Source organism: Leguminivora glycinivorella, chromosome 15 (assembly GCF_023078275.1).
Source record: "Leguminivora glycinivorella isolate SPB_JAAS2020 chromosome 15, LegGlyc_1.1, whole genome shotgun sequence".
NCBI lineage: Eukaryota > Metazoa > Arthropoda > Insecta > Lepidoptera > Tortricidae > Leguminivora > Leguminivora glycinivorella.
The window spans coordinates 1,520,234-1,545,219 of NC_062985.1; the positions used below are offsets into that span (position 1 = coordinate 1,520,234).

Genomic DNA, 24,986 nt, shown 5'->3' on the forward strand with positions numbered 1-24,986 from the left:
AGCATCTGGCGTACATCAATATCAAATGACGGGTAGGAAGTGTTGGAACTCAGCAACCGGGGGTCCAGGGGTTGAGGTGCGACCTCCAGACTGAAAGCCGTACATCACGACGATACCAAGGCCACCAGCATTCGCGATAAAAAAACACTCCAACTCCCAAACTTAAAAAAAAAATCCGTTTAGACTACAGCCTCCAGAGACGAAATTAAGTGCGGTAGCACAGATTTTTCCCTTTTTCATGCGATTTTAAGCGGCACAATTCACACCATCATCAGAAAAATTCAAAACGCTACTTTTTTTCTTGTATGAATAGGTAGACGTTTGACCACGATCACACCTGATGGTAAGTGATGATGCGGTCTACGGTGGAGCACGCTTACCTATGAGATACCTATTTACTTTTGCTTTAAAGAGACCTGGATTGTACTCATGTGTGGTGGTCCTAAGGTGAAATGGGGACGGAGGAACAAGGTTGTACAGTTCCTCAGGGCACTCTCCGAAATGTATCCTGTAAAATACCGATAAGCTGGCTACTTGGCTAGTTTGTTCCCAATAATGATAAAGTAATTTGTTTGAATAGCCATGGCTATCTGTCGAACCATTTAATCGCGACGATAGGCCAGTCAAAGGTTAATTTGATGTGACCTGACGTCAGTGATAGCACCATGATGGGCAATAAACAATATGTTATAGTAATTACAATTTGCAGATGTGAAGTAGAATTATAATTACGCTGACAAATTATTTTAATACCACGTAATTAGCTTACTTTGAAGCAACTAAGTTTTTAAAATTAAATGGCCTCAGTCCATTGGTGGGACTATTTTGCCAGTGTCAAGGTTGGTATGGTAAGTACGACAGTGTACGTTAGTTGGCACTTGTAAATTGATAGCTAGATTTAACAAGGGCACGTGGACTATCGATGATTGTGTGTTCGACAAACCACATTAGTCAAACCTGACTAATGACGATGTTATGTTTGTGTTGTTTGGTGTTTGTAGCGTGGTGAGCCGGTGGTGGTATTTCCTAAAATAGCAGATATTGTCATTATTGTTCCGTAATAACTTACCCTTTCTCTTATAGCTACGACGAGTGCTAGGAGGCAGGGCGTGCAGGTACAGAGGGGAAGGATTAGATGGAAGTTAAATCATTATCCACCTTGTCCTTCGAAAACGCAACACTAAATAAAATATCTTGGTAACATTAGGTATGCGGGATCGTTACTCCACAAAACCTGCCCTGCTTTGCCTGAATAAATTTATATACAGTATGTAAACCAACGAAAACCATTTACTGAAGCCTGTTAATATTTAAGTTACACAGAGCAACTTTTACTATGGGACCAACACCCAAAACGCGAAATAAAAATTTACTCTCCCATAGGAAATACTTACTATATAATTTTTAAGAAAAAAAAACCGTCGCCTTTCGGGTTCTGGTGAAAGCTACTTGCGAATGTTGGATTATGTAGAAATGTGTAAGTATTTTTTTAAACTGCTTTTAATGCTTTAATTATTAGATGGCAACACAAATGAATATACGTATAACGTTAAGGTTTGAGGAGTTTCCTCAATTCCTCATGAATCCTATTATATTATAAGAAATCGAAGCTTGACAAACTTTGACTTCAAAACTTATGCTTAACAAACATAACTAAATAAATGTCACTGTTCTGAACTTAAATGCATGCTTTTCTTACAAAAATACCAAAGTTACTATGAGTGTGCCGTTCAGGTTTGAGGAGTTTGGTTCTGGCCATCATCAGCAGTTCCACTGCACCAAATGTCACTGTTCTGGACGAAAGTGCATGCTGTTCTTATAAAAATACCACAGTCACTATAAGCGTGCCGTTCAGATTTGAGGAGTTCGGTTCTGACCATCATCAGAAATTCCACTGCACCAAATGTCACTGTTCTGGACGAAAGTGCATGCTGTTCTTATAAAAATGGCAAAGTCACTATAAGCGTGCCGTTCAGATTTGAGGAGTTTGGTTCTGGCCATCATCAGCAGTTCCACTGCACCAAATGTCACTGTTCTGGATGAAAGTGCATGCTGTTCTTATAAAAATACCAAAGTCACTATAAGCGTGCCGTTCAGATTTGAGGAGTTCGGTTCTGACCATCATCAGAAATTCCACTGCACCAAATGTCACTGTTCTGGACGAAAGTGCATGCTGTTCGTATAAAAATACCAAAGTCACTATAAGCGTGCCGTTCAGATTTGAAGAGTTCCGTTCTGGCCATCATCAGCAGTTCCACTGCACCAAATGTCACTGTTCCGTACCTAAATGCATGCTGTTCCTTTAAAAACACAAAAATAACCATATGTATGCCTTTCAGATTTGAGGAGTTCCCTCGATTTCTCCAGGATCCCATCATCAGAACTGGGTTCTGAGAAAAATGGGACCAATCTGTATGCATATACATTCAATCAAAAAAAATAATTTCAAAATCGGTCCAGTAACGACGGAGATATCGAGGAACAAACATAAAAAATAAAAAATAAAAAAATAAAAACATACAGACGACTTGATAACCGTCCTTCTTGAGATATGAGGCGACGGTTAAAAATAAAACTACCTATGAAACTGTCAGAAGATATTTTCGTGATTTCGGGGTTGATCCCATAGTAAAAGTTTCTCAGTATCACCTGTACATTTACGGGTTACAGTAAATAGTTTTCGTTAGTTTACAATATCTGGGCGACCGAGCTTCGCTCGGTTCTATTTTAATATATCACATCTTTAGATAAAAAAAACTCTTATAAATACAAAAACAAAAAAAAAGACAAAAAACAAAAACTTAATTTCTGGCCGGGATTCGAAACCCTGACACCAACGATCTATCTGCGTACATTAGACCGACCTCGTACGACTGAGCTAAGCGGAATCGATGCGCGCGCGGCGAAATTAACGACCATATTTTATGTTTACTAACGCGAAAGAAAAACTCATGAAAACTCGAAAATTCGCGTTTTCCGGGATCTAAGGCTACGCTAGATCGATTTTTCACCCCCGAAAACCCCCACATAATAAATTTCAGTGAAATCGTTAGAGCGGTTTCCGAGATCGTCGGTATATATAAATAAATAAATATACAAGAATTGCTCGTTTAAAAGTATAAGATACTGTATAAGCCGTTTGGCGACAGCCGATGGAGTAATTATAACCGATACAAAAGTTAAGACGGTCGAGTTAAGCTAGTAGTACGAGTTCGAGCCATATGATATGAGTTTTATCAGAAGCCGTAGGAAAATCACGGTAGACATACGGTAGGATATTTAGGTATATTAATAAAACAATAAATATTAGGTAATTGAAGTTTCCCTAAAATATCATATTTTTGAGCCATCGTTCAGCTATAGGCGATTATTATATAATATAAACAATCACCTCAGGATGCCGAAGACCGGGCAAAGTGGAGAAGGCTGAGCAGGAAAGCGGACCCTGGCGCGAGGCCGGGAAAACGCTAGGTTGAAGAAGAAGAAGAAGATAAACAATCAATAGATCGCTCTATAAAAGTATTTTTTTTTACATTTTCCTTCATAATTCTTTTTTTTCCACTACAAAAAAAAATTGTTTTAATGTCTACAGTTTGAGCTCTTTCTAACGATACCCCACTTGACCTAGTAGTAACTTGACATTTACAGTTTGCCCCCCTTGCATATTGGCCATTTTCTATAATTAATATTAATATTAATCAATTTAAAAAAATAATACCTTCAACTGGTAGAGGTTAACAATGTTCATATCTATTCCAAATTTCAAGTCGATAGCATAAGTAGTTCTCGAGATATTTAGAAATGTGACAGACAGACGGACAGAGCTTCACCATAAGGATTCCTTCTGTACCTTTTTGGTACGGAACCCTAAAAACTAACATGATGAGATGCATATGGGATGGGGCTAGCCCGTCGACATATTTCAGTCGCCGCCAGAACCCACGGAAGTATAACTTAAGCAGTTTAGTCAAACAGAAAATTTGAATTTCGCGCATTTTCTCGTCGCACTTATTTGACGGCTATGAGTGTATAGTATCTGAAACGTGCTTTGCTTATAATGGAACGGAATATTAGCTTGTGCTGTTGACCCCATTTTACTTTTCTGTCACATTTAGCAAATTCTATAATTCGAACCTTCTTACATGTGCATAGAGCTTAATTTTAAATATAGCTTGTTTTGGCATACCATTTGCAATTGATTCATGTTGCTTCGATGTGTTATTTTCATTGTGAATAAATAAATATGGCACCGAAGCAAAAGTTTGCTGAAGGTATAAATTGTGTTATTTATCCGTAATATTCTATTAACTATACCTTGTATTATACGTTAGTCTGGGCTTCATCCATTAACAATATACATTATATAGATTTACCGTTTTTCAGGTGAGAAAGTATTGTGTTTTCACGGTCCTCTGATTTACGAGGCAAAATGTCTGAAAAGCAGCGTTACTAAGGACAAACACGTTCGTTATCTCATACATTATGCAGGATGGAATAAAAAGTACGTATTTTAGTAATTATTTTACTTGTGTAAGTTGTGATGAATAACATAACCTAACATTTTGTAAACGGCTTTTTCAGTTGGGACGAGTGGGTTCCGGAAAGTCGTGTCTTAAAATATAACGAGGCAAATGTACAGCGGCAGAAGGAGGTGCAGCGAGCACATTCAGCCCAGCCTGCGAAGACCAAGAAAAGTAAGCTAATTTGTGTTGTTTGTTGCTGGTTGCCACAACCTATTAGTTCTGTTATGCTTTTTAATTCTTAACTAATCCTACGTGACGTCATCAAAACTGGTTAAAGATAATTATTTGATTTATTAGTGGTAAACCTTAAGCCAATTGAGAGGTGGTTAAGAGTTATTTTATGATAGTTGGTTCATTTTAATTACGATTTAGTTAGATATTTGCTAGGAATTACATATATAAGAATATGTGGAAAATATAATTCAATGTGTATCCATTTCATTATGATTTAAATTTAATTGGAAAATCTAGGCAGCAAGAGAGTTATCGCCTTGTACTAGAATTCAAATGATGGCTTTCTATAAGGTTAAAATCTGTAATAGTTCTAACAATATTGTCATTTACAGCCCCAGCAAAAGGCCGGAAATCTGAGACAGCTGCCACTGCCACACCTGGGAAAGAGGAGGCAGCCACACCAGCTGGTATGTTTTATTTTGTGCTTTGAACAGTAAAATGGCAAGTGTAAATATTGTGTATGCTAGCCTGACTTAACAGCAATTTAGAATATAGTTATTTACATTGGCAAAATCTTGGGATTAGTTGTCAAAGCAAACCAGAAACTCCCATAAGCCGTAGCAAATGCCAAGATAATGCAAGGAGGATGATGATTTGCAGTAGCAAAATCAATTATTTTGGATAAAATTTTGATGTCGTAACTCCTTCTTTTTAGGGTTCCGTAGTCAACTAGGAACCCTTATAGTTTCGCCATGTCTGTCTGTCCGTCCGTCTGTCCGTCCGTCTGCGGATAATCTCAGTAACCGTTAGCACTAGAAAGCTCAAATTTGGTACCAATATGTATATCAATCACGCCAACAAAGTGCAAGAATAAAAAATGGAAAAAAATGTTTTATTAGGGTTCATTCCAACCCCAACATGTGATATATTGTTGGATAGGTATTAAAAAATTAATAAGGGTTTACTAAGATCGTTTTTTGATAATATTAATATTTTCGTAAATAATCGCTCCTAAAGGAAAAAAAAGTGCGTCCCCCCCCCTCTAACTTTTCAACCATATATATGTTTAAAAAATATGAAAAAATCATAAAAGTAGAACTTTATAAAGACTTTCTAGGAAAATTGTTTTGAACTTGATAGGTTCAGTAGTTTTTGAGAAAAATACGGAAAACTACGGAACCCTACACTGAGCGTGGCCCGACACGCTCTTGGCCGGTTTTTTATTAAAATTATTTTTCTTATGGTTCTATTTGTCAATTGATTTATGTCAATTTTTATACTCTTAACACAATTCCCAGCATGTTTTTTCTACCGCTTGAAGTCAAACTCCTGTACAATACTAACCAGTGCATTGTTCCCCAGCAGCGAGCAAGGGCCGCAAGTCCGAGGCGGCTCGCGACGAGTCCCGCGCCTCCACCCCCGCTGGTAGTACCCCGCTATATCTAACAACCATACACTAGACAGATGGGGGAAATGTTAATTATTTATTATTCAACCGCGGATCGAAAACGCCTGGAGGAGCTTTTGGTCCATGAAGGAGCACATGAAGGGAAACCTTCCAATATTGTTAAAAATAAAACTCATGGACATGTGCATTCTCCCCATTCTTTCCTACGGAGCACAGACTTGGTCTTTGACAAAAGCTCAAAAATCCAAAGTCAAGGTTTGTCAGCAGGCCATGGAGCGTAGTATTTTGAGCGTGAAATTAACCGATCGCATTAGAAATACAATACTGCGCTCCAGAACGGGAATAACTGACGTAGCTGCAACTGCCGCCAAGCTTAAATGTCCCGTCGGACACGTCTGCTGGATGCTGGATGCCCTGTGGGCCAAGATAGCCACACGTTGGGTACCACAAATTGTAAGGCGTCGCCCTCGTAGACCAGACCTCGCCAGAGATGGCGTGACGAGCTTGTCGGTTAAAAAACTGATATAGCCTGTATCCAGTGATCATTATGACACTGAGTTGCTCAAAAGTGTTTATAAGTGCGTTTTCACATTATCCAATCCAATATCGGTCCGACATCCGATATCGGATCATATAATGTGAAAACGCACTAAGGGATACTGTGAGATCTATGACTCTCCAGCTTTAAGTAATGACCTCTCAGATGAGTGTTATTATTATGTTTAAAATTTATGCAGTAACTTACGGGATGAATGCAATGAATTAATATTATTTTACCTTTTCTCCGACGTTGAGCAAGTTGCATTTTCAAACTCTAAAATGCCTTCACCCCGTCCCATCTGTCTGGTGTATGCTAAATATCCTACTAGACCAAGCCTACTAGCCAAGGTTAAAATAGCTGTAGCTCCGTAGTTATCTCACTCTCTATGTATATGTCTCTTCTGTATTGGTGCAACAGAACCAGTTTCCTAGCCATGAAAAAAAGAGACACCGCTCCTCCATTAAGATTAGCTATAAGCACTAGTCCCACCTATTGATAGCTCACCGCTGGGCGAGTAACTAAAAACATCGCCGTGTCTCTTTTATTTGCACGGGAGTGATTATCTTTTGTTCGTTTTTATAGCCGATAGCTCATAGCTTACTAGCTCGCGGTGGGATGTTAATAGTATGGTGAAGCACCCACGATTGTACTCTTGGTAACTAGAGATGGGTAGGGGTGAGTAAATACTGAGTATTTACCCGTAATTTACTCAAAGCACCGAGTAAATACTCGTATTTACTCATTTGGGTGAGTAGAAACTGTTGCCTAAAAATAATTTAAAAAATGACATTTAAGTACTTAGTCGTGTTTATTTTAACTGTGTGGACATGTTTAAATGATATTTATATTATTAGAAGCTTATGGGAGTCTTAGTTTGTCGAAAAAGAGGTAATCATTGTGAGAAAAAAATAGTGATAATGTTTAGTTAGCAGTTCTGTTTTAAAAAAGCAGGTATTTACAGTAAAATTATGAGACTTAAATTAAATTGATGTTCTAGTTAACGGCATGAGGCACTTACGACCTTTTATTAAGGGTTTTCTAAAGAAAACTCAAAAATGGCTCAGCTGATGACGTTTAAAGTACTAGTTTTGTGTTTTGTGTTATATGGGAAATAATTTGACGGTTTCTGGATATTTTTCCAACAACGAATTCGAAAGTTATAAAGGTATAAACATTATTTCGCCCTTAATTATCGTTTTATTCCAAAACTGTTCATATTATTAAAAAACTTTTTTAGAAACATTCAATTAATTTTTAAAGACCTATCAAATGATGTTTAACACACTGGTAATTTCTGAATTTTATTTTTGTGAAAAATAGTTACATGTATGGAGAGCACGTCTTTAAAATAAAATTCATATAAATTTGATTACTTGACTTAGTAGCCGATAACAAAATACACCAATATTTCTAATTTGTATTTCCATTTCAGCACGCTAAATAGTTTATACCCACCAATTTGAGTAAAAACGAGTAAATACGGGTATTTTGAGTAAATACTGAGTATTTACTCGATATTTACTCTTGAGTATTTACTCACTACCCATCTCTATTGGTAACAGACCACAAGAGCCACAAGGATCATCCTCCTGTTATCAAACGATTAATTCCAGCAATATGTATTATGCAAATATGCATGAAGAATAAGCAATGGTTTCTATTAACATGAACCTACACAAGTTATGAATAAAAATACTTAAACATACAAGCTTAAAAAAATTCCATGTCACAAAATGTTCTGTTTGTAGTTAAATAATTTAACTTTTTCTCTATCAAACAACAAAGAAATTACCTATAAAGTATATGTAAGGTGTCCCCCAATATTTATTTTTTATTTTCACATTAAAGGCAAAGATGCAGAGACTTCAGCAGCAGGCAAGGCCAGCAAGACCTCCAGCAAAGACACGCCTGCCGACTCCGGGTCTGACCAGCCCAAGTAAGTCTATGACCACGCCACTAAATATTATTCGATTCTGCTCTCTTTATTTACTATAAAAAGTACAAGACACTAATCGGGTATACATTTAGCTTAAAGTGAAACCTTAAAAAACTAAAACTAATTCAGGTATGTTATAATTAAATATAAAAAACCTACCTCAGATCCTCAGATATTCGATTTAATACATTTTATAAGTGTAATAAATAAACCAAGGGTGCACTGCTAGAGTGGAACTCCTTTCCGGAGTCTATAACATTCAAATTAAGGTGCCTAATCTTATGGGTGATCGCTCCATTGTAAGCTACGTCTTCGCCTCGGTTGGCCTGTGGCCTGTGGCTGTGGCTATAAGTAAGCTTATTTTGAATAATAATTAACAATCAATCTTGGTTAATGTTTTTAAAATACATGACAATAACTAAATAAACGATTTATTTTACAGGAAAAAACGCGGCCGTTTGGATCTATCAATCGAATCCGAAGAGCAATACCTAGCTAAAGTAGAAGTGAAGATAAAAATCCCCGAAGAACTGAAAGTCTGGCTCGTGGATGACTGGGATGTCATCACAAGGCAGCAGAAACTGGCCATCCTCCCGGCCAAGCTCACGGTTGAACAAATAGTTGACAACTACCTAGCGTTCAAGAAATCCAGCAAAACACATAACCAAGCGAAGGAATCGGTCTTAGTAGATATTACTGAAGGTATCAAAGAGTACTTCAATGCTACATTAGGATCTCAACTCTTATATAAGTTCGAAAGACCTCAATATAGTGAGATATTGCAGGAATACCCCGATACTCCTATGGCACAAATTTATGGTTCCATACATTTGCTCCGGCTTTTCTCCAAAATGGGTCCAATGTTGGCTTATACAGCGCTGGATGAAAAGTCCCTACAACATGTGTTAACACATATACAGGACTTTTTGAAGTATATGGTGACGAATAGATCTACTTTGTTCAATCTACAAGACTATGGGAATGCTACGCCTGAGTACCACAGGAAGGTACAATAGTACTTTGTAAACCGCCTGGTTGTTTGTGATGAACAAAATGCTTAACCAAGACGAGTGAGTAATAAGGACTGTTGATATTAAGTTGCGTTCCTTTGAATTCGATAAAAAAGTATTTTTCTATCACTAGACAAGTCTGTAATCTTGAGTTTTGCATGCCATACATTGTAACGCCATCTAGTTAATCTTCACAACTTCTTACCCTGTGGTACAAAATGAGTGCCCTAGATGGCGCCACAATGTACTTCGATCGAAATGAAAAGTTAAAATATCGCTTATATACGGAGTTCAAAGAAAGGCAACTTTTGATATTAGTCTGTTATTTACATCTGTTAGAATATTGTTCGAAAAACATAATTATATTTTAAAATTGCTAAAATGAATTAGATCAAACTGATAGTTTTTTACCGAAATAGACAGCGAAAAGCAATGTTATGAAATGTTTGTGTAGTTCTCATTAAAAAGGTACCTTTATTGTTGGCTCTCAATAACGAAACTGATTTATTTATGAATTAGCTTGAAAATCGACTAGTGCTTTTTAGAAGAGTACGTCACATTTGAGGTTTTTCTTTGGTTAAATACAGGTCTTTTACTTTTATTTTGCTATGGGACCCTAAATCGAGTAAAACCGGGCTGGTGAGGTAGTTTAGTTTAAGATTGACTGAATGTTTGAAGTAAAAGTATTCAATACTGTTAATATTGTTAAAAATATTCCTGTAATATGCAAGTTACGACATATTATAAATAGTATAACAAATACACGGTACACTTGAGGTCAAAAATAGTAATCTGGAAATTTTAGTGTCAAGTGCAAAATTAGTTTATGATATTGACTGTACCTTAGCTAAGTATATAGTGTTGTGTATGTGTAAGTACTGTAAGTTTAAAAGGTCTAAAAACAATATTTTGTGAGATGTAGTTTAGATCGATTTGCAAGAGCTGGCACGAATCTGAAGAGTGAATGGAAATATAATAACATTAATCAATAAAATGTGGCGTTTTCAATGGTGGTATTGTCTGATACAACTGTCATGTCACTCATACAATAAAAACCGGCCAAGAGCGTGTCGGGCCACGCTCAGTGTAGGGTTCCGTAGTTTTCCGTATTTTTCTCAAAAACTACTGAACCTATCAAGTTCAAAACAATTTTCCTAGAAAGTCTTTATAAAGTTCTACTTTTGTGATTTTTTTTATAATTTTTAAACATATGGTTCAAAAGTTAGAGGGGGGGGACGCACTTTTTTTCCTTTAGGAGCGATTATTTCCGAAAATATTAATATTATCAAAAAACGATCTTAGTAAACCCTTATTCATTTTTAAATACCTATCCAACAATATATCACACGTTGGGGTTGGAATGAAAAAAAAATCAGCCCCCACTTTACACGTAGGGGGGGTACCCTAATAAAACATTTTTTTCCATTTTTTATTTTTGCACTTTGTTGGCGTGATTGATATACATATTGGTACCAAATTTCAGCTTTCTAGTGCTAACGGTTACTGAGATTATCCGCGGACGGACGGACGGACGGACGGACGGACGGACGGACGGACGGACGGACGGACAGACAGACAGACATGGCGAAACTATAAGGGTTCCTAGTTGACTACGGAACCCTAAAAATTACGTTCATTCTAGTCATGCCAGATTTTGTGAATCAATGTAAGCAAAAGGTTTGTAAAATCTAAGAATTTTACGGCTGCTGTAAACGGCGCTCTACTATACGTTAACTCTACATCTATAATCTACATCAAACACTGAAGCATAATGCGCCATCAACTTTAGCTATTATTAAGAACTGTTTTCTTAGATTTTACTATTTTTGATGTAAGTAATTCCGTATATTTTTCTCTGTTTAATATAGTACCGGTTAAAACGCATGTGGTATGAGTTGCCTTGGAGGCAATAATAAATCTCTTTACTATATTGATATGTTTTTATTTATATTTCCTTATTAATAGGTATTTGAAGACTCTGACTTGAAATATTTTAATTTAATTAATAGATTTAAGCTACATTAATACGAGTCTAAGTACGATATATTAGGTCGTCGTACATAAAAAATATAATACTGATTTTTTCGTGATAGAGCATTTCTTTTTTTTTGCCATTTTTTTATTTTGATTTTTTCAGGGAATTATAGGTCAATTGTATTCAGAATCACGAGTACTTTTAATCTCACTGGGAGACAAAAAGTGTCCCAGAATTTCCATACTTTTTTGTTACTTTCCTCTCTGTTACCCCACACAACATGTACGGAAAATTGTAACAAAATAAGAAAAAAATCCTATGGGACAATTTTTTAACTACTAGGATTGAAAAAGCTTTGCGATCCTGAGTAGAAATAGCGTAATAATTTCTTTTTCAAAAATATCACATTTCATAAAAGTGGCGAAAAAAAAATGCTCAATAAACAAGTTCATAAAATGTTCTATATAGGTAGTATTTTACTACGTTTGTTTTTAAATAGCTACAGTTATTTATTTACTGCGCTAAATCCAGGGGTCACCAACTGACTGGCTCCCGCTGCGAAACCTTGCTGACGCCAATGTCGCGACCGCTGACTCATACTTACCAACTTATATTTACCGTCAACATTTGTCTGCCTTCTCAATAGAACTATGAAGGAACATGTTTCTTACACGTATCGGTAAGTTTGTGCGGTAAAAAACTAGCCGTATTAAGCTGGTAAGGTATTATGTACATAATGAGTACCTACTCGAGTCGGGAGTATATAAAATGGTAATTGTTTGTATTGCTTTGGCGCCATTGGAGTTATGCGGAAACAGTTGAAAGGTAAAACGCTCCGGCGGCGTCCGGATTAGATTCTAAAAAAAAACCGGCCAAGAGCGTGTCGGGCCACGCTCAGTGTAGGGTTCCGTAGTTTTCCGTATTTTTCTCAAAAACTACTGAACCTATCAAAATCAAAACAATTTTCCTAGAAAGTCCTTATAAAGTTCTACTTTCGTGATTTTTTTCATATTTTTTAAACATATGGTTCAAAAGTTAGAGGGGGGGACGCACTTTTTTTTCCTTTAGGAGCGATTAGTTCCGAAAATATTAATATTATCAGAAAATGATCGTAGTAAACCCTTATTCATTTTTAAATACCTATCCAACAATATATCACACGTTGGGGTTGGAATAAAAAAAAATATCAGCCCCCACTTTACATGTAGGGGGGGTACCCTAATAAAACATTTTTTTCCATTTTTTATTTTTGCACTTTGTTGGCGTGATTGATATACATATTGGTACCAAATTTCAGCTTTCTAGTGCTAACGGTTACTGAGATTATCCGCGGACGGACGGACGGACAGACAGACATGGCGAAACTATAAGGGTTCCTAGTTGACTACGGAACCCTAAAAATCTGCCATTGATATTATACCTACATAGCAACTTTTCTCACACAAAAATGACTCAATAGTTGCCACATGCAAAACTATTTTTTTTTTTGCCAGGTCTGTTATACTCAAATAGTGTTTCAAAATGGTCATGTGTGCTGACGATATTGAACACCTAGCAGTGATATCTCCTCTGCAGCCTCTGATACCTCTGCAGTAACTGTATCAATTCAATTTCATATTAGTGTTCCTATTATTTTGAACACCTGGCCGTATCTAGGCATTTCTGTAGTTGACTGTACTTAACCAGGCGTAGAATAATAAGTTGCAGTCAGCAATATCACTGTCGCCATCCACATATGGTCACGGACAAATCATAAGCAGGAAAATGAAACGTAATAAATACGTTTTAATCGTTAAGCTGTGCGTTAAATAGCCAGGGTCCACGAGTGCCTTAAATGGAAGAAATGGCCGAGGCTGCGTTGCGAAATCGAGGTCTGTCGGCAGCTGGTGGATGGTTTAAGTAATTCGGACATACCGTGGAACCATCCAACTAAATGTAAGGTACAGCGGGGCAAATCTCGACTGGGGTGCAAATATAACTGGTCCATTTTTTCCATACATACATGACATACAATCACGCCTGTATCCCACAAAGGGCTAGGCAGAGCACATGAAACTACTAAAGTCTCAGTGCCACTCTTGGCAATTAAGGGGTTGAAAGAAAAGGAAAATTGTGACATTGCAGTGACAGGTTGCCAGCCTCTCGCCTACGCCACAATTTAATATAACCCAAATCCCACAGTCGACTTTTACGACACCCACGGGAAGACAGGGATTTTTTCCATGTTTTACAATGTTTGCATTATTAAAGAGTGTCCACCGGTTATATATGGTAGGTTACCTAACTAACGGGTTAGAGTTATTTTCCGTTTCACGAAATGTCAGATTTGAATATTTGAGATAAAAAGTAGGTAACATACAACAATTTTACAACATATAGGTTATGGACCGTGTTGCCGGAAATCGCAGTTTTTAATTTTTTTTTGTTATAGAATACCGATGCAAGAAAATACCAAAACGACCAGGCAGGCAATTATGGTCGCGCGATAAGTGATAAAATAGCAGGCCGTCTAGGCTTGTGCCGTTTCGTTCGTTGATCGGATCGCTCCGATCTCGTTCAATCGCTCCCATGAACTAGTTCGCTCTTTTAGGCCTTTTGCTCATTTAGTTCAGCCAGACCAACGACCACTGCGGTCGGAAAGATCAGAACGAATGGGACCGAATAGTGTCAAAATTATACGAATTATAGTCCATAGATAGTAATATTCCGGGCCGAAAGCTTGTAAGTAACCGAAGTTTAATATAAAAACTTGACTTTTTTTGTTGCTCTGCTAAGTAGCTCTCGCTCTCGGTCGGCGCAGTCACACATTCGTTCTCGATCCAAACCGCTCGCGCTCGCCGATCCTATACTGAACTAAATGAGCAAAGACCGATTCTCAGACCACGGAAAGATTCAGTTCATTTCGGTCATTGATGGGATTTTATTCCTAACAGTTCATAGTTCGTGAACGACACAAGCCTAAGGCCGTCCCTATCGCACTATTTGTAAGTGCGATAGGGACGGCCTGATATTTTATCGTCTATCGCGCGACCATGCTTCCCGTGCAGGACCACAATTTGTAATATCCATAGATACTTAATGATAACTTTTGGGAAGAGCTAGGACAGAATAAAAATAATTTTCCCCTCACTAGCTCGGAAACACGTGTTTTGTCCTTTAATACCAGCGGGTAAAAACGCATTTTATCCACTAGTGGGTAAAGTAATTTGACCTTGGATAAAGTCAAATTAACTGCTTTAAAATTGATAAAAGTAGGTGAATCTAGTAATTAAGATGATTTACCACCTGTGGTACTACTGGAAGCAGTGATAAACGCATTTTTTTGCGTTGTAGTTTCCTCGCTATAGTGAGGGGAAAAGTTTTGTGTTACACTCGGGTGCAAATGTATTTTACTTCTCGTGTGTTAAAAAAACTCGCAAGTTCAGGATTCTATTCACGAACCACTCGCTTCGCTCGTGGTTCAACTATAGAATCCTTTCACTTGCTCGTTTTTCAATTCCACACTCGGCGTTAAAATACAACTTTGCCCCCTTGTATAACAAATAACTATTATAATTGGCGTTGCAGCCGGTCAGCTCGTCGCAGCCAGCCGGGTCAATGCACCTAATAAGGGGTGTGAAGAACCACTGGAAGAAATTTCCTCCCGCGCTAAAGTAGATAAGGAGGGATTCACACTGGTGGAACGGAAGAAGAAGACGCGCAGGGCACCTCGTAAAACTCTGTGTGGCACCGCAGAGCCGGTTAATTCTGGTCTACGAGTTGCAACTCCGAGTAAGGCGCTCTACGTGTCCCGTCTTCATTACTCCGCCGTGGCTGACGAGGTGGTGGAGTACGTTCGCCGGAAGACTGGCTACACGCTGAGGGTGCACCAGCTACAGTCGCGTCACTATGTGCACTTCAGCTCGTTCGTAGTGCGCGTGCCGCGGCCGCTGCAGGACACCATCGCGAGCGCAGACTTCTGGCCGAAAGGTGTAGTTTTTCGGCGGTTCCGGGGCAACCTGCCGAATCCTACACCGGGGCTAACGACGCAACGGAGCCACGCTGTTCCGTCATCACCCAAATCAATTGTTTAGTCATAATACTTTTTTCTTTGTAATGTTTTTTTTTTTACTATTCTTATTTACTGTTTTTTTTTAATTTAATTTCATGACGCATTGGATTATCTGTAATGTCATTGAAATATGTTTTCAAATAAATAAATAAATAAATAAATAAATAATTTGTTTGGCACACTTTGCCACATTGTTGTTGCCAAATGGAGTTTGGCAATTATATTGCCGTTAGATTCATCTTGTTGACAATACGGTACCTACTTGATGCTTCATAAGAAATATACACATTAGGCAATGTGCGATGATACGAATAGAATAGAATAGAATTTTTCACCACACCAACTGGTAAAGGCATTCTTTGCTATTCGAAAACAGATAGCAAAATTGCATTTTATCCACAAGGGGGCAAAGTAATTTCATGCAAATTTTAACCCGATGTCTTAATATGTCTGCTAGATTTTACCCTATAAATGATGATTTTGAATCAAAAATATTGAATAAATTGATGAATTTGATTTATTTTGATGTTTTATAGTCAGTATTTTGTTCGTGTTGGTGTGGTGAAAAATTTTGTGTTTCACTCGGTGGCAAAGTTTGTTTAACCTTCGTGCCTTGATACCCTCGCAACGCTCAAGATTCCACTTTTTGAACCACTCGCTACGCTCGCGGTTCAATATTGGAATCTTTCGCTTGCTCAGGTATCAATATTGGCACGTGCGGTTAAACAACTACTTTGCCCCCTTGTAAAACAAATAACTATTATTGCTTTCATGTTGGTGTACAGATCTTACACTAAGGTACAGTGGTTACATGGCAATATGATACCCTACAGGGTATTGCAATATGGTACACATATATCAAAAGAAACAGGGCATCTTATAACTAAATACTTAATCCTAAATATAAAAAGAAATATAGAAGAAAATATAGAATGTGTAGCGAACATTGAACTAAGTCACACCTCGGACACTGGCGATCAAATATATGAAAGAGGCGCGTTCTTAGCAAACAGTCTAAGCTCGTGTAGGTGAACGCGTACTATGCTTGTATGAGTGAAATATGACTGGTCGACTGTTCGCTTTTATGACAGGCGGTAACCGAGAGGGGGTGGGCAGCACTTTCAGAGGGGAGCTGGAGTGGCCATACTGTACGATAATACTCTTTATTATACTGTGACTAAGTAGCGAAGGAGCCGGGGAGGTGTTTGGTATATTAAAAACCAACCAATATAATTTACCTGTCATCCTCCTTCAACACAGATTTGTTGTAAATATTCTATTTGTTCTTATCGAATATCAATGTCTACCACGCTGCACCGAAATGCTAGAAAATTGGCGATGTCTCGTATAAACACGAATTATTTTTGCCAAGAATTCCGTGTCCACACAAACTTCCTATAAAATCGCCTGGAAGACACACATGGCCTCGGCTATTTGCGGATGCTGGATACCTAGCCAACGTTACAATCTTTTACGCTTCTGAAATCGATCGTTACAATTTTGAAATTTGGATGATTCTGAAGTACTTACAGATGAGAATGATTTTCAGAACGGAACTCTAACCAGAGGTGGCTCACTCTTCATCAGCAGTTCCACTGCACCAAATGTCACTGTTCTGGACGTAAGTGCATGCTGTTCTTATAAAAATACCAAAGTCACTATAAGTGTGCCGTTCAGATTTGAAGAGTTCCGTTCTGACTATCATGAGCAGTTCCACTGCACCTAATGTCACTGTTCTGGACGTAAGTGCATGCTGTTCTTAGAAAAATACCAAAGTCACTATAAGTGTGCCGTTCAGATTTGAGGAGTTCCATTCTGACCATCATCAGGAGTTCCACTGCACCAAATGTCACTGTTCCGTACGTAAATGCATGCTGTTCCTTTAAAAACACAAAAATCACCATATGTATGCCTTTCAGATTTGAGGAGTTCCCTCGATTTCTCCAGGATCCCATCATCAGAACTGGGTTCTGAGAAAAATGGGACCAATCTGTATGCATATACATTCAATAAAAAAAAAAAATTCAAAATCGGTCCAGTAACGACGGAGATATCGAGGAACAAACATTTAAAAAAAAACATATACAGACGAATTGAGAACCCCTTCCTTTGAGATTTGGAAGGCGGTTAAAAAGGGATCCTAAACGATACGTTAACTTAAGGGTTGTGGTGTTCCATGCTTAGGCTGAATCCATATACTTTGAGTACAACAAAAGTTTTGACACTTAACTCTCGCGCTATAACTTTTTGGCTGGTGCAACCCGGAATGTCTTTATTGTCTGTTGACAATTCGGATGGAAAGGCCACAGATCATGAAAATTTACATGTCAAGAATTCCTTGTCAATATATACTTTCTATAAAATCAACAGAAAACTGCTGACCGCCCGAAGCCAGCATGGCCCGGGCTATTCGTGGCACGCCTGAAATAACTGTGTCGTCATCGGCATACACGGATCTACATCATCAATTACGTCCCTATACCGGGGGTTATATTAAAAAAAAGCGCTGGTGGCCTAGCGGTAAGAGCGTGCGACTTTCGATCCGGAGGTCGCGAGTTCGAAACCCGGCTCGCAAAAATGAGTTTGTCTGAACTTGTATGCGAAATGTCATTTGATATTTGGCAGTCGCTTTTCGGTGAAGGAAAACATCGCGAGGAAACCAGACTAATTCCAATAAGGCCTAGTTACCTTTCGGGTTGGAAGGTCAGATGGCAGTGGCTTTCGTAAAACTAGTGCCTACGCCAAATCCTGGGATTAGTTATCAAAGCAGAGCCGTTTGCCACGGCTCCCATAAACGCCGGGATAACGTAAGGAGGATGATGACCGGGGGTTCTTTTTTTTTTTTTATACTACGTCGGTGGCAAACAAGCATACGGCCCGCCTGATGTACCTAAAGCGGTCACCGTAACCTATGGACGCCTGCAACTCAAACAGTGTCACATGCGCGTTCCCATTAGAAACTTGTACATTCCCTTTTGTTGTGTTATGTACACAGCAAAAAGGACTGTACAAGTTCTAAGGAGGGTTCGGGTTGCCGACGACTCAAAGGACAATAGACGGAACAAGTTAGTTCCGTAAGTCCTCCTGTCATCAGCACACCGCACCCTCGTTGAGCTCTGGCAGCCTTACTCACCGACAGGAACACAACACTATGAGTAGGGTCTAGTGCTATTTGGCTGCGGTTTTCTGTAAGACGGAGGTACTACCCCAGTTGGGCTCTGCTCTAGGTTCTTAACGATACGTAGCATTATGTACCAACCACAACCACATTGTATCAAGAATGTAGTCAACACAAATTACTTATAAAATCGCTAACCGCCTGGGATATTTGCGTGTGCCTGAAATAACACTGTGTCGTCATCGGCCGGATACATCATCGATGCGTCCTATACAAGGGGAGGAAAACGATACGTAACATGTAAAATTTCTCTCTTATCAAGAGCGATCTTCGACCATTATCCACAGTAGATTTTGAAATGATACTACTTGACGTTTATTTAAAACAGGTAGAATAAGGGCCCTTTACCTATTAGCGGCACTTGTTCAGAACCAATAGTGAGTGGCTTAGTATATCAATCATCATCATTATCATCACGCACAGAATGGTCTCTTTCTGAAGATAAGTGCAAAAACTGGAGAAAATCATCATCATATCAGCCCTTTTTTATTTATGAAATAGACAGCAAACGAGCAGACGAGCCGCCTGATGGTAAGCAGTCATCGCCGCCCATGGACATAAGCAACATCAGGGGAGTCACCTATGCGTTGCCGACCTTTAAGAACCCTAAATACCTGCCTCTTGAAGAACTCCATGTCATAGCGCAAGGGGAACACCTCAGAAGGTAGATCATTCCACAACTTGCATGTTCTGGGCAAAAACGAGCGAGAGGCCCGTTTGTTCTTGGTTTGCCACGTATCTAGAAAGTGCCCTTTATCGCCTTTTGCTGAACCCCCTCTTATTAGCTAGATAGCCCGCTATAACCAATGGTGTATCTGTATATTATATCTATCCTGGCTGTTCTCTTAAACAAATATGGCCCGGAAGTGTCGTCTTAACCTTGCATGCAGTTCCCCAAATGGCTATTTTTACGAGATGTGGCGCCATCAGATAATCTACCAAGGTCTCCTATTTGAAAGACATGGAGTAAGTACAAAGACAGCCCAAGTTGTGACATTACGCCTAATGTAGCTGCACCAAATAAGGCCCGATACCTTAACTTAAACACGCTTTAGCATTACCTAAAATTCCATAAATAGGTAGAAGAACTATACCTATTTTCATATGGATTCAGCGTCCATATCCGCTAGTAGGTGCTTAGATTCCTGAGCTGAGACAAAACAGCGACCTCTATTAAACAACACAACCAAAAAAGAAGTAACGAAGGGTCTTAATATTTTATGGAGGTATAAATATTACATACCTACTGAGGGGAGACGGAGGTGAGTTGTGAAAACGTCTATTTTTAGGAACTTATTAAGTACTAGCTTTTGCCCGCGGTTCGCTCGCGTTAGAAAGAGACAAAATGTAGCCTATGTCACTCTCAACTATCTCCACTTAAAAGGTTAAAAGATCACGTCAATTCGTCGCTCCGTTTTGCCGTGCAAGACGGACAAACAAACAGACACACACATTTTCCCATTTATAATATGATTATTATGGATTAGCAAGTTCGCAATAGCGCGAGTTTGCTAGCCCGAGACTTGAACTAAAAAAGCTGTTGCGAGCTTGCTAATACCTAAGAAGTTCCCAAAAATCGACTTCGTCACAACCGTCGTCTGTCACAACTAACCTCGGTCTCCCCTACCTATATCTTATACTTCGTTGTGTCATTGCTTGCAAAAACAAAGCCAAACCACCTCAGCGTGCAGACGAAAAATCACGGCGCAACGCATCGAAATCGAAAATCGAAACAGTTTCCCAGTTTACTTATCTCCTGAACGCCGCTGATTAACAATATAAATATATATAAGGTTAAACTACATAAATACACGTACTCCTTACACGCATGTGTCCAAACCGTGACCTATCCACGGCACATCGGAATTACGACACCACACGAATTCCACGATGCGTCTGTGACTCAACCAAGTCCGTGACAGCTGCCGACCCAGAATCTTTTTAAGGTGTCTTTCTTTACTTAATGAAGATCAATGCTTGCAATTATGTAGGTAGGGTAGGTACATTATATACAATACGCTGCGCTGCAGAGGTAACGAAGTCTCTTTGCGAAAATCCATGCAGGGGGACCAGTTATCTCTGCAGATTAGTTTTTCAGTGGATACGCTGGTATATAGTTAAGTAGCAGATTAAGGCTGATTCGACTTGCTTTACATACAGTTGGTGACGTGAATCACATGGAGTATTTATAACCACTGTCATTTAATATACACAAATGTCGATTGGTGGATTTTGATGTTTGCTGTCAGAAAGACCTGACGCTGCAGTAGCGCCGCCTGACGAAAAATATGATTCAGAAAATCCTGATTCATAAAGTCTGCTAATTCCAAAAATTCAAATTCCATTATGCGACTAAAATAACGTGTCCAATATTCGACATTCTGTACTTTTCGGAATTATACGAATACAGTCAGTAAAGTTTGTATGTAAACTTTACTGACTGTATTCGTAGGTAGGTAGGTAATACCTACAGTTAAGTAAATTTGTAAAAAGTAAAGTAGTTAAATATTGGGACCTTCACCTCATCGTCCCCGGTGTTTGGCCTCCTCGCCTTCCACAAGCATTCGGCTTTGCAAAAATTTAAATAAAAATGCGACATGACATGACATAATTTCACAACGATAAGGTAAAATTACCAGTGCTCGACAGAGTAGCAGTACTTAGGCACTCAATAATCTTAAGCCATGTGCTACACTACATAAGGGTTTAATTTACACATAGAGATAATCTTTTTTTTTTCCAAAGTGCTTAGGTACGTCTGTTATTAATTATTTTAGTAACAATTGTGATTTTTAGTTGTCCACGAGACACCAATTTAATTTTTTTGCAAAATCGAAACATACACCGTGGACAAGGTTAATGAGAGAAAATTCAAATACTTAGAGTAAAAGCCAGGTAAAAAATCTTGTTAGTTATTTTGACGGCATTCGCCGTGTATTATATTATTCCTCGTGACTGTACCATCCTTTACAAAATAAATAAAAATTAGTAATTCTAAGTAAATAAGACCATAAAGCACGTCAGTCGTCACACCGCGAAACCTTTTGTTATGATCAGCTGTTGATGATTCAGTTTTCCTCTCGCTGGCCGTAAATAGCTGTGGCCGCTTATCAAATGTGTCGAAAGCCAAGGTTCGGATTCTGCTGAATTGGGTCAAATGGGAATTCAGTTACACTGAAGCTGTTATTAATTATTTTCCTTGAAGAGACTTTGGAGGAATTCTGAATAATTATTATGATAGACTGAAATTATTATTCATTTGTTTTCCTCGAAAACTAAGTCTTTAATGTCAATTAGATGGCCCTTTTTCAGGCTAAAAATCATCATGTTTATGAAACGGTAAAAAAGAAGCAATCTACCTACTCTTAATTTATTATCTGAATATTAGGGACAGTTTATGTGATATATGTATGGATGGTTATTATCATTAATTATAGGACTATTATTTAAACTTTCTTGACATTAAAAATCTTTAATGTAATAATTTCTAAACTTGATTAATTCTGCTCCCAAAAAAACTTAATAAATAATTAGGATAGGTAATTATTTTTATTTGTCAGTACAGTAAACATTTATACTTAAACTAGCTTTTACCCGCGGCTTCGCCCGCGTAATAAAAGTATTCATTAAGATTTTCATTTGGATCCGTAGGGACCGTAGGTTTCTCTGTAGGTATATTTATCTGCGATTATTTCGATTGCACATAATACTTTTGCTTGCAATGATTGTAGAATATTACACATCGACCACAGCGTAGGTAATTCTATATACGCTGGGGAAACCTTTATAAACATCCCACATAGCCCGTATTTCGACACTATGATCGGTGGGTAAAAAGTACTTTTTTCTATTATCCCTTACAATTTTTTACATTTTGCTTATACTTATCGCAAACGTAATCTTCAAGCAAGCAAACAACGATCGTCTTAGAGCACATTGATTGTAAGAGACCGCCGACCGATTATCCGTATCCCTCTAACGATACCCATATTATCCGTATCCGTATCGCTATCGCTATCGCTATCGCCATCGCTATCGCTATCGCTATCGCTATCGCTATCGCTATCCCTATCCCTATCCCTATCCCTTATCAAGATGTTTAATGATATAACACTTTAAGTTCTCGCGCTTTGTACACATATTTAAAGTCACATACAGGTCGAACGCGATTAATTAACATTATTTTTACCTTTTTTCCCAACGTTTCGGCCAGGTTGCACTGGCCGTGGTCGCGGAAGACTGACGTCCCAGCAAAATGTCACCGGAGATGTAAACAACACAAAACTACCCGATATTAATTTATATAAATGTTCGGGGTAGACAAATAAATATAATCTACCCGCTTTTAGTTAATGTTTATTTCCCACCGCACGACACACAAAAAAAAAAAAAAAGAAAAAAGGTAAAAATAATGTTAATTAATCGCGTTCGACCTTATCAAGATGTTTAATGATTTCTTATCAAGTGCTAAAATATAAAGTTTCATGGTTTTATCTTTTAAAATTAAGAAATCCCATACAAACTTTCAACCTCTTTTTCAACCCCTTCGTCCCTTTTTTTCGAAATAAAAAGTAGCCTATGTTCTGTCTCAGGGTCTAAAGATTGTCTGTTCCAAATTTCATCAAAATCGGTTGCGTGGTTTAAGCGGGAAAGCGTAACAGACAGACAGACAGAGTTACTTTCGCATTTATAATATTAGTATAGTATAGTATAGTATGGAATAGTATGGAATAGTATGGAATAGTATGGAATAGTATGGAATTTATATAAATGTTCGGGGTAGACAAATAAATATAATCTACCCGCTTTTAGTTAATGTTTATTTCCCACCGCACGACACACAAAAAAAAAAAAGAAAAAAGGTAAAAATAATGTTAATTAATCGCGTTCGACCTTATCAAGATGTTTAATGATTTCTTATCAAGTGCTAAAATATAAAGTTTCATGGTTTTATCTTTTAAAATTAAGAAATCCCATACAAACTTTCAACCTCTTTTTCAACCCCTTCGTCCCTTTTTTTCGAAATAAAAAGTAGCCTATGTTCTGTCTCAGGGTCTAAAGATTGTCTGTTCCAAATTTCATCAAAATCGGTTGCGTGGTTTAAGCGGGAAAGCGTAACAGACAGACAGACAGAGTTACTTTCGCATTTATAATATTATATATATATATATATAATATATATATATATATATATATATATATATATATATATATATATATATATATATATATATATATATGGAGTATGGATAGTATGGATGGATGATAAAATAATAAGTTAGGCACATGTGGGCACAGCAATTTGGCTGGGTTTTAAGTGAGTATTCTTCTTCAAAGTAAATTGTTAGCTAAAAGCCATCGTTTAGGATAACAAAAAATATCCTCGTATAAAAACAATTTATTTCTATGAAGCAAACGATTTTCATATTCAATGGGTGTGTAACAGTAGAAATTATTGCCAATGTAATTGGAGGTCCTAGCCTTCAGATTCAGAAACTGAAATTTTCGAGTCATCGAGATTACTTACAATTTCCATAATTTTAGTGCTCAGAGGAGAGCTTTCTGAAGACCCAATTGCCAACTTAATCGCAATTGTAAAGGCTTTCCTTCACACTTATTCTCGGAGCGGGGAAGATCGCCATCTCCTTACGCGGCCGTAAGGCGACACCAGCAACAGAGCGCCGTCAGCTCGCCAGTCGCACCACAGCCCGCGTCGACTCGACATGTAAGTAACCGTGCCATAGTGTCCGTGAAAAAAGTGTTTTTTTTTTTTTATTTAAGTGTTGGTGGTAAGTAGGTAGTGCAGTGATTTGGAAAATTATAGGATTAAAAAAAAAAAGGTTTTGGATTTTCGATTCGTAATTAAACGATATGAAAACTATGCGAATTTAGTGCCGGTGTCAATTTTATTATTTCATTTATCACTTGAAATTTTAATGTGTTTTTATATTAGCAATGTATTAAGTATTCATCTATATACCATTGCTTAAATATAGTACTAAGCAAACAGTTAAAACACGTAAACTTATAACCGGTATTTCAATAATTAGTCCGGGAAAGCGGCCAGAAGTTTTGTAATCGCTCGTTCTATTTTTGAATACCGCGGTGCTTGGTTACATTTCGGGCGGCCAATAGAAAATTTCTATGGCGAAGTTTTGCCGCGCTTTTGGCAGCCTGCCAGGATGCCGAC

The 24,986-nt window shown here is 38.0% G+C and overlaps 3 protein-coding genes across 14 annotated transcripts in view; 2 read left to right on the forward strand and 1 right to left on the reverse strand.

Annotated features, from left to right (window-relative positions):
* Positions 1-24,986, reverse strand: part of LOC125233768 (beta-ureidopropionase-like) — a 494,359-nt gene that overhangs the window by 32,464 nt on the left and 436,909 nt on the right. The window lies entirely within an intron of this gene.
* On the forward strand, positions 4,021-10,735 carry LOC125233769 (mortality factor 4-like protein 1). Of its 3 annotated transcripts, none has more exons than XM_048139863.1 (7): positions 4,021-4,271; positions 4,384-4,501; positions 4,582-4,694; positions 5,090-5,164; positions 6,063-6,122; positions 8,495-8,582; positions 9,025-10,735. In XM_048139863.1, the coding sequence occupies exons 1-7, from the start codon at positions 4,244-4,246 to the stop codon at positions 9,596-9,598; spliced, it is 1,056 nt and encodes a 351-aa protein (XP_047995820.1). In that variant the 5' UTR covers positions 4,021-4,243; the 3' UTR covers positions 9,599-10,735. The 3 variants fall into 3 exon arrangements, with proteins under 3 accessions (XP_047995820.1, XP_047995821.1, XP_047995819.1); XM_048139862.1 differs by having other exon boundaries at positions 4,026-4,271; positions 6,060-6,122; XM_048139864.1 differs by lacking the exon at positions 6,063-6,122.
* The window catches only part of LOC125233762 (tropomyosin-2), a 42,753-nt gene continuing 42,142 nt past the window's right edge, over positions 24,376-24,986 (forward strand). For 3 of the 10 annotated variants that reach the window (XM_048139843.1, XM_048139842.1, XM_048139853.1), the window contains exon 1: positions 24,378-24,521. The gene's annotated coding sequence lies outside the window, so the exon portion shown is untranslated. Of the gene's footprint in view, positions 24,522-24,986 lie in introns of all 10 variants that reach the window. The other 7 variants (XM_048139844.1, XM_048139845.1, XM_048139841.1 and 4 more) reach the window with 6 other exon arrangements.

Excerpts from the sequence above, each read along its gene's own strand:
- LOC125233769 (XM_048139862.1), top strand. The coding sequence starts at position 4,244 with ATGGCACCGAAGCAAAAGTTTGCTGAAG. Across the intron at positions 4,272-4,383 it reads GAAGCAAAAGTTTGCTGAAG|GTGAGAAAGTATTGTGTTTT; the intron begins GTATAAATTGTG and ends ACCGTTTTTCAG. Across the intron at positions 4,695-5,089 it reads GCCTGCGAAGACCAAGAAAA|CCCCAGCAAAAGGCCGGAAA; the intron begins GTAAGCTAATTT and ends TGTCATTTACAG.